We start from the raw sequence: 15026 nt of genomic DNA, 5'->3' as shown, positions 1-15026 counted from the left end.
AGAGTACACATTTCTCCAGTCAGTCAGGTTAGATCCATGGCAGGCCATGCCAAACCCAGGTTAGCTCTGCACAGCTGGGACATCTCCTCAGAGAAGTGCCCTGCCACCACTCACTGTGAGAGGACTCTGCAAGGAGCAGCAGGAGTGTCCCCACGTTGCATTTATGGCTTCAGGAGCATGGTACCTGTATGGAACCAGCCTGGGTCCAACAAGAATTATGATGAGGTCTAGCTCTGTGCCAGGATCTGGCAAAGGAAAGCACCACAGCCAGTTAAGAAGTCATGCAGTAAAATATGCACCTCTTCATTTTTTATGGCCTTTGCACGCTTCATGCTGTCACCTTCTCTGTGAATATCACACTCCTGCAAAATACTGCAGCACTGGCCTTGCATCCAGGGGAAAGCAGTTTGAACTCTCCAGCACAGTTATCAAAGCAGCTCAGCAGAAGAGGCACAGAAATATCAAAAATGAGGGCAAGGAATCACTGAACTTGCTCAGTAGCACCAGCTGAAGCTATTTGAGTTTTCTATACAAATACCCTGTCTGGTAGCTCAGGCATTCATTTTTTACTGAGAGTCTCCTGTTAACTCTAATATTCTAGAAATAAAGAGGCCTTGGTGCCAAAGGGGCAGGGTCAGCTCAGAAATTACAACACAGAAGGAGCAGGAAGGATTAACTCAGCACTGCCAAGGCCACCACCAAACTGCATGTTAAGCTGCAGTGAAAGAACAGCAGTGTAACATCTATTCAGAAAAATGCCTCAGTGTCTGCTTTCCTATTATGAACAGGTTGTTTATATAGCTCTTTTACACAGCAAAAATAAAGAAAACATTGGGTAGAAGGAAAACTCAAATGTAAATTAAAAACAAAGCAAGCAAACAAAACCTGCTGGGAAATCACAAATCAAAATTCAGTAACTTTCAATTGACATCGTGTTTTTGAACTCAGCTTCATGAACACTGTTCCCACTGTCATCTACTACTGTGCAGGTGGGATTCAACATGACAGCTTCAGGGCAGTCTTGAGTTTTGCTGAAGTTCTGAGTTTCAAGCATCTACAATCCAGGGCATTTAGACACAAAATTTATCTGCATATTACTTGCAAAACACTATGCCCTGGATTGGAAATTTTAATCCAAAATACAGCGATTCAATGAGGGCAAACACAGCTCCAGTCCATCTCCTTGGCTGGCAAGGGGCCAAACAGCTCCCAAATCACAACAGCCAAAAGCTACCAGGAGGCAGGATCTTGAGATCTCAGTATTTTCCTCAAGCACAGCCCTAATACATCCCTGAACAGCACTGATTATGTTCCTCTCTGGAAAGGGAATCTTCACCTACTCCATTATGACCCCACTGAGGAGCACAGAAGTTACACAGCCTGGTCAGGCTTCAGACATTTCACATTCTATCTCAGCAGCTTTGTTATTCCTGCACATTAAATGAATTACCTGAGATACACAGAACTGGCTCTATCCATACACTGAAATAATTTCAGCTTTTTATTGCCATGAGAATTTATCCTCCACAACTCTGCAGTTTCAGTTCCTCAGATTAAACAATAGGAATGCTATAACGTTGATGGAAATGTTTCAGCAGTAGATTGCCATATACCGTAGAGAATGCTGAATGTTCTATTCATTATCATTTCACAAAAGAAATAAAAAGCGCTAACACAGAGAAAGAAATATATGTTATCGATCCCAGATGTAAAAAAAATAAATGCTATTACCATAAAAGTGCCATATATGTTTGAGAATCAACAGGATTGCACAGAATATGACCTTCTAAGGCAGGAGTTGGCTCTTGGATCCACAGGAACAATGTGTCACTTGTGCCAAGGCTAATCTGGAGGGGAAAAAGATAATTGAAGCCTTATCACAATGTGCATGGAAAGCACTACAGAAATTAAATTAAAACCATTTGTTATTGCCACTAATTGTTTTTAAATTACACATTAAGTCAATTGGATTCGTGTTGAAGCTAGCTCTGACTTAGGCTGTCATGCCAGTGAAATACATACTAGATGGAAACTTAGATTTTAATGTCTGAAGTGTTAGTTAAAAATAGTCGCAAGAGTTTACTTAAAATCTTTCAGGCAGCTTATAGATTGATAGAAATAGAACAAGTATAAATCCAATAAGCAGCAAATCAACACTAACAGGTATATTTAACTGGCAACCTGCAGCTATTTACATTTCAAGTATTTCAAGCATCCAAGGACACAGATTTTCAGGAGAGTGTTTTGACTTACTGCAATGTCTCCTTCTTGAAGTCTCATCCCTGCCAGTGATGCTGAAAGCAAAAAGAATTCCAGGTGCTTTAGAGAGAGTTCTTTGACTCAATTACAGCCTGTTACCCGAGACATAACACATCGCAAACACCAACTCAAAGTACAAAATAAATGGCAAATAGCTCCTGGTGGCCTTGGGCTATCCACCACAAAAAATGGGCAAAACTTTTGGGTGAGGATGTGATTTTTGTTTTAATAAACTCAAAATGCTCAAGACAAAAAACTACAGAACAGCATGATTTTTCTAATGGCTTATGCAGCCAGGTTTTACATACAGTGGACCCTTAGTTAACAACACACTTTAGAGGAGGAACATTCCTACTTCCATCACATTATTCACATATTTATTGGACTAAATTGAATTTGGGTCTGTAGAAGAAAAATTGGATTTTTGGGAAATGCAGAGATTTAAACCTGCGTAAGCTACTGTAATATATGTAATTTTCTTTACACTGAAAAAGCCTCCAGGATTCAAAAAACTGACCCTGAATTAATGCCTTCCCTTGTACTGAGATTATCAGTCTGACAAAAAGACAGCTCTAATTCTTAAAGAAAGCCAACAAGATCTATCTCCACCTTTTTGCTTGAAAAGATATAAGAGCATTTTTAAAATTCATGTTCTCTAAGCTAATATGTTAGCAGCTCATAGTACAGATAGTTTCTCATAACAAAAACTGAAGTTATCAAGAGGCAAATGAATTCACCTCTGATTACTTGGCAAAAGAGAATAATTCTTCATACACAGCCTATCTGAGATATCTCTATCAAAAGAATCAGTGATGGAAGGGTGTTGGAAAGAGGAATTAATGCTGATAAAAACAATATTCTTTCATTTTGTAGGCAGCATCTGAGAACCAGCAAGATAGATTTAGAATTTCAGTACATACATAATCATATCCACTGAATCTTGCACAGTTAATCATCTCACCTGGATTGTCTCCTGTAAATGCTACTATTTTACAGTCTGGACTAAACCCATAACGTTGACTATAATATGGAGAAATGGGCCCCTAAGGAAAGAAAGAGAAGAAAAAAAAAGCTCAAAAAAATGGAATGCAATCCAGCAATATATGACAATGTATTGTAACATGGAACTAAAAAACCCTAGAGCAGCTACAAGAATAATTTCTGAACATTTAAGGTATAAATGAATATTTTAAAATTTTTAATGCACTTTTTTCATTGTAGTTGTTGAGACCCTCACAAGAATACCCTCAGATTAGATTTGAAAGCAGGCTATTAAATAGGAGCATTTTAGCTTTGGGTCTTTCTTCAGTTATTCACATCAAGTACCACAAACACATCTATCTGTTTTGCACATATACATGAATATTAATAGCTAGAAATTAGAAATTCAATGCAAACATAAGAGGAAACAGAACATTAATATACATCACAGCATCAAATGCTGGAGTATGACCCCTATTATTTTAGAGGTCAAGAACCATATTTTTTTAAGCCACATTTGATAGCCATTGAGAAAAAAACAGAAGAAAACTATCAATAAAAAAAAACACAAGGACATCTATAAGGATTTTTTTATATGTTCCATTACAGATCAGCAGTGAATTCAGAGTGCTCAGGTGATGGGGATCTCCACTGCCTCACATGTGCACAACTAAAGAATAGCTGGTTTTGTGCTGGGTAGTAAGACTAAACTCATTTACTCAGGAGATGTGAGGCTTGATTTGATTTCACCATTATGCTACATGATCTGAGGAGCTTTAAATATCCCAAATTATTCACAAAGATTACCTCATTAAGTCTACAAACAGCTTAAAACAAGATCTCTGTCTAGAAATGCAAATGTTGGGTTCTGTTTCTGCAGCAATAAACACCCATGCACAGCTCTGCAGTGACCAGGTGCTCTGGGGCATGGGAAAGGACCCCAAAAATTCTTATAATTGGAACACCTACTAAAAAGTCTCTCACACAGCCCAGGGCATGCAAGAACCCAAGGAGACCAAAGGTATGATGGGTGCCAGTTTCCAAAGATGTCTGTATTTGCTTCATAAAACACCTTCACAACACAGCTGGAACTATAAAACCAGCAGCACTGCATACACAAATACACTCCAAGTGCCTTTAGCACAACTCCCAGCAAAGCTCCACTTGTTTCTTACAACTCTTCTGGCCAGGGACATACCAGGACTGAGTGGGATGGTACAGGGCATCCTAGTCTCTCCTCTAATCCAGGGGCACAAGCATCAAGGCAGGGCTTTGACCATGCCTTTTCCCAAATCTGCAGCAAGTTCATACCAGAACCTACAAGACAGATCAAAAGAGGAAGTGCACAGGATTAAGCAAAGACCAAAAAATTCCAACAACAAAAAATTTAAAGATTTAAGTTTTTCATTTAAAGGTAACTGTTCCAGCTCCTCTAAGAATAAAGGATATTGATAATTTAGCCTCTGGAGAGCTTTCACCTGCAAAAGTAGCAGAAAATGCTTCTCTGATGTACAATGCACCACACAATTCAGTCATTCACAAATTATGAGCAAAGACAAGAATATCAATGCCTCCCCATCAGCTCCCCCCCAGATCTTCCACCTTGGCCAAGGACTTCATATGAGTAAAAGTGATGGAGCAATGTCCCTTGAAGATGTGTTGTGCTCTGCAGAGACCTGAAAATAAAGAAACTCCCCCTCAGTAGGATGGCTTTACATTATTCCTACCTTTGAGCAGAGTATCCTATAAGCACCTAAATCCATGCTGGCTAATCTTCCTCCATATCAATGTTTCCCTTTTAAATTTTTCAAATAAAGCCTCTAATTTTGAGGATAATTTGGTATCCAGATTTGAATACCAAAGCCATGATTTTCAGGAGAGCTGAGCAGCCCAACTGAAATCTGTGACACCTGCAAGTGTGCAAACCTCTTGAGGCCAGATTCTGTGAAATTATTTTAGGGCTGCTACAAACCTAAATAACTGATTTGGTCACCTGTTTTCTCACCAGAACTATCACTAGCTCTGAGAAAGGCCTTTGAAGTTTTGGTTTGGTTTCTCATTGCTCTTTCCTCACTGTTTTATTGCTGGTTTAAAAGTTAATTGAAGTTGGTTAGTGGCCAGATCTATATAACATACTCCACACCCCTGGCTTATGATTCTAAGATGCCTTTAATTGCACATTTCATTAGACTTGAAAATCTGCATTTCTGGTTACTGCTGCTCCAGGACATAGTCTTTATCTAGATTAATGCCAATTTTATTCCAAAGACTGTTTAGCCCACAATTTATCTCAGAAACACAGCCACATCCTCAGTTGAGCACAGTGGAAAAACCTGGTATTTCCTTCTGTTCAATACATTTTTAAGCTCTTTATATCAAATGTGGTGAGGTTGATGCCCCATGCAGTGCCTGTAGAACAAGACTTTGCTTGCAGTGTTGGGATGCAGAGGAAAAAAAGGATTCAAAACCCATCTCTGGCAGCACATCACAAGGCTCCAGCAGTGCTTCTACTCTGAAAAAGGGCCTTCAACACACCCCACACACACTCTGCTGCTGGTTACACAACACAAGTGAGCCCACCCTATCAACTCCCAGCAGACTTTTTCATACAGGCTTAAAAATGGGTTTAATAGCACTCGTAAACAAACTTTCTATTTATCAGTACAATCCTAAGCACCCCCAGTGTTGTCTGGACTTAGTGCTCCGCACGGTGTTGTAAATAAAGCGCTGCACACTGGAATAACCCAAGCCCAACAGCAGCATGTTTGGATTATACTTATCATAAAAATAGAATTAATTTTATCCAAATCAATCAATGCCAGCTCAGGCAAATTAAACAGATTTAAAAGATTTGGCCTATGATGAAACAGCAGGAATTTGACAAAGCACAAAATGCAACAACCCTCCCACGGGCAAAGGATTCCTTTTATGCCATCAAAATCACTACTTCACACCCAGAAAAGCAAAGATGGCAAGATTTACTGCATCATTTCACAGGTGTCTCTGAGAGATCACTCTTCAATCCAGCCATCTCCTCCTTCCCAGGGTAAAATATGTCCTGACAAGGAAAACTCAGCCCAGAGTCACCACCTGTACTTTTCAGAGGTGCAGGGTATGAGCAGCCACAGGTTCCATGCTTTCAGGCATAACACACCTTTCTACACAAATCTATAAACTTTCCAGGAAAACTCCATGATTTAAAAGGCCAAGAATCTCTTCACTAAACTAAAGCAGTGAGGAACAGAATCTTTAAATAAATAGGATTTTTCTACAGAAAGATTAGCTGTTTTCTGCAGTTTTTTGGGGTTTTTTAAACCATCTTGTCGACACCCCACAAGCCTAGAGAAACATTTCACCAGAATCCTCCAATGAAATTTTACAAGACATTAGGGCAGCCTTCAATTTTTCTGCATAAAAGAGAGAAGCCTCTAATCTTTAAAACTGAGTGTTTACATTATACAATATACATATGACATTATACTTCAGTTTATTGACTGGTAGATGCAGTGACATAAACATTCACATGCCCTGAGAAAAGAAAGGTGAGGCAATTTGCCCCAAATTTAGAACCTCATTTTAAAAATGTGAAACTGTTTTAGAAGAACTATTAATTTGATGGGCTGGATTCATCCTGTCCAGCTGTGGGCATGGGAGTCTCAGTGGAAAATAAAAAACAGAGCTGAATGCTCCTGATTATGCAAGGAGTGATTCACACCAAGTTCCTGACTCTAGCACCTCTGCTCGTGATCTACATCACTAAGTTTAACATACAAAATCAGTCATAATCTGAGGAGTAAGGGGAGAAAAAAAGCAAAAATCAAAGGCAGCCCAGTGAAGGTCAACAGCCAAGGCCATGGCACAGTAAGAACTGAGGAAAGGGTCAAAACATGGATTAATAGATTTCTATATTTCACTGCACACATCACTGACTTTTAGCACAGAATGACCAGGAGCACAAGCAGGACTTGCTAATATTTACTACAAATACAGAAGTGCTTGAACACTTGGGGGGAAAGGAGAGAATACAAACACTTTCATTACAATGACCCAGCAATGCAGACTAACTGGTTTTATTAATCAACGAAGTAAAGATCAATATTTGCATACATTTATAAGCAGTTAAGTGCATCTGTTTCTGCATCACAGCCCTCTGCATTGCCTTTTCAGGAGCTAAAGCCATGGGAAGTGTAACTGCTGACACCACACAAGCTACAGGAGGACCAAATTCAGCCCACCACACCCCTTTTGAAAAGGCTTCAGTCCAACACATCCTTTTTTTTTTGGTAGAACAGCAAAAAACAAGTATGCTAAGCTACAATTTGCCTAAGGCTCTTAGAAAAGCATTTCAAAAGATAAAGCTTCACTAGGTCAAGAGCTGAATTGCTGTTCTTTAAGATATCTTCTGAAAGAAATAATGCCCCAAGTCTTCAATTTCTTTAGGTCCCAGATGTATCTTTACTTTTAACATCTGCACAATATAAATAAAAATAATTCTTCATTCCACTAGAAGGTGATTTCATTTTTTTTTTAAATCAATCACTCAGGGTGCTCAGCCATTCATAAGTGATTTGAACCTTAAAAGATTGGGCCTTTAAGAAGAAAAAGAAAAAATCCTGGAACTGAATAGCACATTTCCCACAATAACCTGCCAATTTGGAGATAAGTTATTGTGTAGAGCTAAACAATTTGACAGGGTCTTTTAAAGATATGACCTGAAGTTAAACCTACAGAAATGAAGAATAGGTCTATTATCTGAATATTATTTTGAGAGATGCATTTTAAACTACAATACATAGGTGCTAAGTAAAAGATCAAGTGAATTGCAAGAATTTGTAAATGACAAGAAAACAATTTTTCAGCTGCATCCAAATAACTACTGCATCCACTATACTTATATTTTATTACTGGAATTAGAATTCTTGCATTGTATTAACAGAAGAAAGGAATGAATGAAGCAAAATACAGCTTACAATGCCAAAAAAACTTTTGTCTTGTAAAGAGAACTGTAACATCCTGTTTAGTTCTCTTATCTTTTTTCACACAAAGATTTAATAATCCTACATGCTCTGAATAGCACATAACATGGACTCAGGGTCTCTAAATACCCACAGGTGTAACAGGCTCTCCTGGAGCTGTTTGAAAAATGTGATTGCCTAAGAAAATTTTCCAATTAAGGAAATTATATTTTTTTTTTTAACTTTAAGATATTTTGTTTTCCAATTTTTCATGTTCTGGAATTGGAGAAGCATGGCTTTCCTCCACTTGCTTCCAAGCAGAAAAGGTAAAGCAATATTACCAAAAAATAAAAATACCCAAACATGAAATATTTTTAGTGCTTATAGTTTTAAACATTAGAATTAAAATTAACACTCCACTCTCATTGAAAAATAAAAACCAATATGTTTCTTTATCAGAAAAAGCACCTAAATATCTCGCTATCTTTCTTTGAAATACAGTAAGTGGCTGAACAGCCCAAATGCTCAGTATTTGGACCTGCTGAGGAACAAAGTGCAGACCTCCAAGAAGTTATTGTTGCAAATAATACACAAAAACGTAACTCAACTGTAAATTTTGGCTAAAAGGACAGAACCAGAAAACAGATATTATAATCTCACAAGTGATATGAAATAAGCATGGATTGCTTTGCCATTTCTGAGGTCTCAAGTATAACTGGAAGCTCTGATAGCAAGTAAGTTGTCCATTATCTAAAATTGAGGTGTCTTGTCTTTTCCTGTAAGATTTGATGGAATAACAAAGGAGAAAAAAATGAATTGGTCTTAACACATGGGTGTCAACCATGTCTCTATAATGCAAAAATTCTGTAGAGAGCCTTGTTATATAACCCTTCAGCTCTGAAATATATCCTCTTAGTTTCAGAGCAGAAATCAGAAATGCTTTTTAGAAATAACAGCAGAGCTCCCAGGAAAATGCTTTCCTTTGTGATTGCCATTTTAAATTGCCATTTAAAAGCTGGATAACTGAGATAACACACATCAAAAAAGAGAGACAGTATTCTTGTCACTTTTTTGTCTTTGTTATGATGAATGAAGAGATATGGAAGATTTCCTTTTTTAACTGGGTTTAGTACATTTAGCTTTATTTATGCTTTTTTCCCTGGTTCATTTTGAAAATATACTTCTCTTCTAGAGCCATACTCCAGTTAGGTGGGGAAGAAATCATCAGAATATACATCATGTTCACATCCTGTGCACCTCTGAGCTAAACCAAAGAGCAAATACCAGAACTCTGAAGTTTAGTTTAAGATTCCACAACTTTCTGATGCCTCTAGAGGATCTTTCACCACTCCTTTATGCATCACAAAATAATGAAAAAAATTACATTTAAGAATCTTTTCTGTGGATCAATTTGATAGAAGTGAGAATCAGTACAATGAGGAGAGATAAGCATAACAAACTGAAAGGCATAACGTAGCTTCAAAATCTAATATACTTGTCATTAAAATTTAAAGATTGAAAACAAATATCAGACACCTTGTCCTCCATCTATGTAATGTGGAGATGGGAAGGAAAATTTCCTTGTTAAACTGTTACTATGAATAAAGCCCACACTTACCATCACTGTAATCAATGGGTGCATAAGCTCCTAGGAAAAGGGAAGCTGCAAAGCTACTGACCAAAGAGATTCTCTGAAAAAAAGAAGTGAGAAATAGTGAGTCACATCAGTATTCACTTCAAAGAAAGTAATTGGAAAGCAAATAAAATAATTGGAAGAAGCAAATGTTAATAGATGCCTAAGGTTAGGCCCAGAAAGCACACAAAAATACATCTAGAAGGATTATTCAGTTCTGACCATCACAGTAATACAGCACATATCAATCTGAAAGTAACCCCATGATAAAAGTTGTTAATAGCTCTGCCTTCTGAAACATGCAAAACACACCTTGTATGTTATCATACTGTGTTAGCATGAATCCACAACTTCAGTCTATTACAGAACCTCGTTTTCGAAGAAAAACAAAGATAAAAACCACAAAAAAAAAAAAAAAAAACACCAAAAAAACCCCCAAAAAAAAACACAAAAACAGCTGCTTGTTATGACAGGGGAAATGCTCAGGACCCTGCTCTGCCCTACCTACAGCACAGGTCTGTAAAGTTTTAGAAGCTCTGGCAATGTTCTATGAGCACCTTTAGCACCCGTGCACGACCCTCTGCCTTCCTTCCAGCTGAGACCCCAGACCTCCCAGGAGTTACTCCCAGGAGCTGGTAAAAATCAGCTTTGAACTGAGCCCCTGCCTGCAGCTCTGCCTCAGGGCATGCTCCAGCTGCACGAAATCCAGCTGTAGGGCTGGCCAAAAAATGCCCTATATGACACAGGACACTGATCCACCAGGAACCTTCCTCCTCTGTGAGCTAGCAGGTTAACCAGCCACCAGCAGGCTTTCTGCATGATCAAGTATTGCCTGATCCCAAGAAGCTGGCACAAAAGCAGACAAATTCCTCATTCTGTGCTGTGATTCACTCAGAAGAAATGTGGCTGTCACCCAATAACTAAACAGAATCAAACCTCTACTGGTGGAGTGAGGCAGAAATGGCAGGTTTTTATTAATGATCACAAAACCACTGCTTCACAGCATTCAAGAGCAGCCTATAGCCAGAGATCTAAGAGGTGGTTGTAATGGCCAGGAAATTTAATGATGCACTTGCTCTTTGTGCATCTCTCCCCAAGAATACATCACATTGTGCTCGGATAACAAAGGCCTACCTTCTGTGCTGCCCCAGTGGGCACTAGCTGCCTGAAATGGAAGGAAAAAAAGGATGAAGTTAAACTGTGAATCAGCCAGCCAGTTTAGCAAGCTGACCTACAGAAGCAAAAACATCCACCTTCCACGTGTCATTGAGACTGCCAAGCTGTTAAGTGCTCCTTGAGGGTCCCCAGGAGCAGCTCTGGCAGAGATGTTTTGTGCTTGAATGCATCTTGCATAAGCTTTATTGCTAAAAGTTGCCATCAGTTCAAACAGCCCTCAAAGTCTGAAATTGGTTTAACCAGTTCTCAGCCCCACTTCCCCCCAGTAACATATCCTTCTCTAAATTTAGTCTCAAGCTTATGACCAGACCATATCAGTGTTCTGTTTCAACTCATACCTCACTAGTTACAATGAGAATAAAATAAATAAAAAAAAAGAAACTAAAACAAGGGAGAATAATTAAAAATTAAGCATTCTTCAACAAAACACAGAGTCAACACTGCAATTCACTTTCTCATTAAATTAACTGCTTCATACAAGGGTGAGATTTAAAAAAAAACAAAACATTTAGTGTTACCAAGAACTGAAGTAATGGAAAGCCTGGTCTTCCTTACTCCCCTTTATAAAAATGGGGTCTATGTTTCTCCTTTTCCAGCCAATAGGAACTTCACCAGACTGTCACAACTTCTCAAATATGATAAATGGTGGCTTAGCCACTTCATCCACCAGTTCCCTCAGGACCTATGAAAGTATTTCATCAGGTCCTTGTGCAGCTTCCTGTTCCTTGGATGGTCTTGAACTCAATCTTCTCCTACACTGGGTGGTTCTTCATCACCCCAGTCCCTGCCTTTGCCTGCTGTGACTCAGTTGATGTGGCTGGAACTCTTGCCATTGAAAGTCAAGGCAGAAAAGTCCTTGAGTACCCGGCCTTCTTCACAGCCTGGGTAACCAGGTCTCCCACTTCCTTTGGAGAGAGCCTACAGTTTTCAAAATCTTCCTTTTATCACCAACATAGCTATAAACACTTTTCTTGTTGCCCTTGATGTCCCTGGCCAGATTTAATTTTGTCAGGATTTTACCTTTACCTGATCCCTAACTGCTCAGAGAGCCTCTCTGCATTCCTGCCAGGCTACTGCCTTTACTTCCACCTTCTGGAGGTTTCCTTCTTGTGTTTGAGTTTGTCCAGGAGCAATTTGTTCATCCACACAGGCCTCCCAATGTTTTTACCTGACTTAATCATAGTTGGGGTGCATCTCTTCAGAGCTTGGAGGAAGTGATCCTTGAATAAGAACCAGTTTAGGAGAACCTGTATCCTTCCATTCCAACACTCCAGCAGGCATCCCACCATGTCTCCATGATGCCAAGAGGATCATAACCCTCTAAAGTCCTGTTTATTCTCTGTGCCACTAATGAAAGTGACTTTACTGGCTGCTGCTGTCCTTCAGGTGCTCCTCTGCCATCCCTCTCCAGACTCTGGGTATCTCCTGGCACCAGCCTGATAGGAGTGGGATGGATTGGGGTTCTCCTCCCCCAACAACTTCAGTTTAAAGCTCTATTCAACAGCTTGAGAAATAACACTTAAAGTAGAACTGATGTCTGATTTTTATCTGCCTAACCACTAATAATTTAACAAAACTAAAAAAAAAAAATTTCAATTTTCATCTTAAATTCAAACACAAGAATCAGAATAATCTTTAGCAAAAAGGTCTGTAAAAACATCTGCACAAAATAAATCTTAAAAGATTTTCAACCATGTTTTCCAATAAGGGAAATTGAAGTTAAGCCAACCTCAGTTTGCTTGTAGACCTCAGGATTCTGGCTGTAAATCTTTGCTATCTGGTTTCCTGTAAAACGCTGAGAAAGAAATGCAAATGCTTAGAAACACAAACCCTAAATGGAGTCAATAATCATTAACTCTGTGTAATGAGTTCAGAACATTGCACTTTGGATATTTAATTTGCCTGATGCATGATGAAAGTCAGTGCACAGCAGGCAATCTGCACTAAACAGGGATAACACATAGTCTCATTATGAGAATTTTGTTCACCTTTTGAAAAAAAGGCATGTGGAAAAGAATTACTATCCATAATTTACATTTCAGAAATGACAGTTCAATGGAATGAATCACACTTATTCTGTGCACAGGAACCAGCACATTTCAAATGGTGCCTTCAAATCCTTGAAAAGGTTTAAGCTACACAATCTATGTACCTGCCTGTGAGGCAGGTGAATTGAAATTAAAGCAGGAAGTTCCACACTCAAAGCAGAATCTCCAGCACAGGCTAAAAACAGCTGTGAGAATATTTATTTTTCATCCTTGTATTATGTCAGATAAAAAAACCTAACACTGAAACCTTAACATTTAGCAAGTGAAAAATAAACTGTTAGTGGTATGCAGAGTCTGATTTCAACACTGACCATAAAGCTTGCATGATGATTCAGAAACAGAATCAGTTTGGGAGGTTGAAGCCTTATTCTGTTGAACCAAGAGTGTGAGTAGCCAGGTGCTGAGGTGCCTGGAGGGCAGATCTGCTCCCACTCCATAACTCACTGTCACACTTACAAGGAGGGAAGAGTCAGGAAGAGGAGACAAGTGACAGCATATCTCTGACAGAGTCCCAAGCCTCTGAAACACTTCTCTTAGGTCAACAGCTGCTTGTCAGCCTCCAGGGAATATTAAAAGGCCAATCTTTTAATTGCAGAAAAAACCTAGAGCATGATTCACAAATAGCTAGATGGATTTACCCTAAACAAGCCTGTAACACAAATTGGGTTTCCATCCCAATAGAAATGTGGCCACACAGGATGATCCCAGGGACAACCAGGCTCTGAGACTTTAAGCATGGCCACCCAACACTGTATTTGGGAACCACTGGCCAAATGCTCCAACTGCCTCCTGCAGCAAAATTCCCAGTGTTTGATTCATTTCACTGTAAAATTTCCATATCTTCCTTTGTGACACTAATGCAAAGCACAGTATGGTTGGAGTTTCTTCAAAAGCTCTGTCTGTCCTAGTTAATGGCTGGTGGTTACCTGCTGCAGCTCCCTGGGATGACAGAATTGTTTCCAGCACAGGATTCTGCTGGGAACTTCCTCCCCTTCCATTCCTTACCTCATATGCCCGGGAGCCAGTGACACTGGCCAGGTGCTGGGCTCCCCCCAGGGCTTTCTCCAATGCTCTGCACTGGGAGGCTGTGCTGGAATCCATCCAGATGGGACTGTTACTGACTGCAAAGCAGCCCTGTAATGAAGAACACCCTTTATTAGCAAGTCTGATCTCTGACAAGTAAGTCCCTGCTGGAGTAATAAAAATACAGCAGCTGTATGTATCAGCTCACAGCTCAGTTCTCTGACATGCCTTCTGCCCTTCTCTCAGCAATTACAGAAAGCAGATATTGGGTAGAAGGTTGGCCAGTGATGAAAAGTTCAACCCAAACTTTGCATCAGAGGGAAGCAACATTCTTTTTTCTGCTGTCACTTCACAGACCCTGCAGCACATCCTCTGGTAGCCAAAACCTCAGCCCCTTTTAGAACCCCTCAGCAAACCATCAGATTATCTTCCCACAGCTCTGCTAACACATTTCTCCTTAATATATGCCATAACCACCTGGAACTACAACTGTGGTTTTACACCATTTAGTCCAGCATTTTAATGCCATTTCCATGAGTTTTGCACAGATGAGACAGTTACAAAACTAATGATGTAGCACATTTAACACAAAAGTCCCTCCTTTCAACATATATCTGTCCTGTCTGAGACTGAAGTAAGGGAAAAAGGATCTTTCAGAGGAAAGCTGAGTCCTCCCGATTTTTATTTCTAAATAAAAGCTTGTCAAGTCTGTGTTCAAAGCTCACCAATCACACACATACAAAATGTTGTACCAACAAGGTACTTGTTTAGGATTTTAAGTCCACACATTATACTTACATCCTTTTGGAGAAAAGTATAAACTGGTCTTTTTAAATAGATATATTTTCTTATGAAATCACTTGCCCATCCTGCAAGAAAACTCAGGTACAGCAGTCCTTTTCACCACAGTTTTTTGTTACTATAAATATATTAAAACCAAAATATTTACAG

At 39.2% G+C, this 15026-nt stretch overlaps 1 protein-coding gene across 5 annotated transcripts in view; it reads right to left on the bottom strand.

The window, feature by feature from the left end:
- XYLB (xylulokinase) overlaps positions 1-15026 on the bottom strand; it is an 82262-nt gene that overhangs the window by 60091 nt on the left and 7145 nt on the right. For all 5 annotated transcript variants that reach the window (XR_013341327.1, XM_077789427.1, XM_021555298.3 and 2 more), the window contains exons 6-12: positions 14058-14186; positions 12734-12799; positions 9814-9886; positions 4439-4557; positions 3221-3302; positions 2254-2294; positions 1732-1847 (exon numbers count right to left, since the gene is read on the bottom strand). Coding sequence is in view for 4 of the 5 variants with exons in the window: in XM_077789427.1 (XP_077645553.1) it covers positions 1732-1847; positions 2254-2294; positions 3221-3302; positions 4439-4557; positions 9814-9886; positions 12734-12799; positions 14058-14186 (626 nt within the window). In the remaining variant the exon portion in view is untranslated. The remainder of the gene's footprint in view (positions 1-1731; positions 1848-2253; positions 2295-3220; positions 3303-4438; positions 4558-9813; positions 9887-12733; positions 12800-14057; positions 14187-15026) is intronic.

This window comes from Lonchura striata, chromosome 1 (genome assembly GCF_046129695.1).
Source record: "Lonchura striata isolate bLonStr1 chromosome 1, bLonStr1.mat, whole genome shotgun sequence".
Lineage (NCBI taxonomy): Eukaryota > Metazoa > Chordata > Aves > Passeriformes > Estrildidae > Lonchura > Lonchura striata.
The sequence above is the reverse complement of the archived record's forward strand: the minus strand, read 5'-3'. Positions and strand labels throughout refer to the sequence as shown.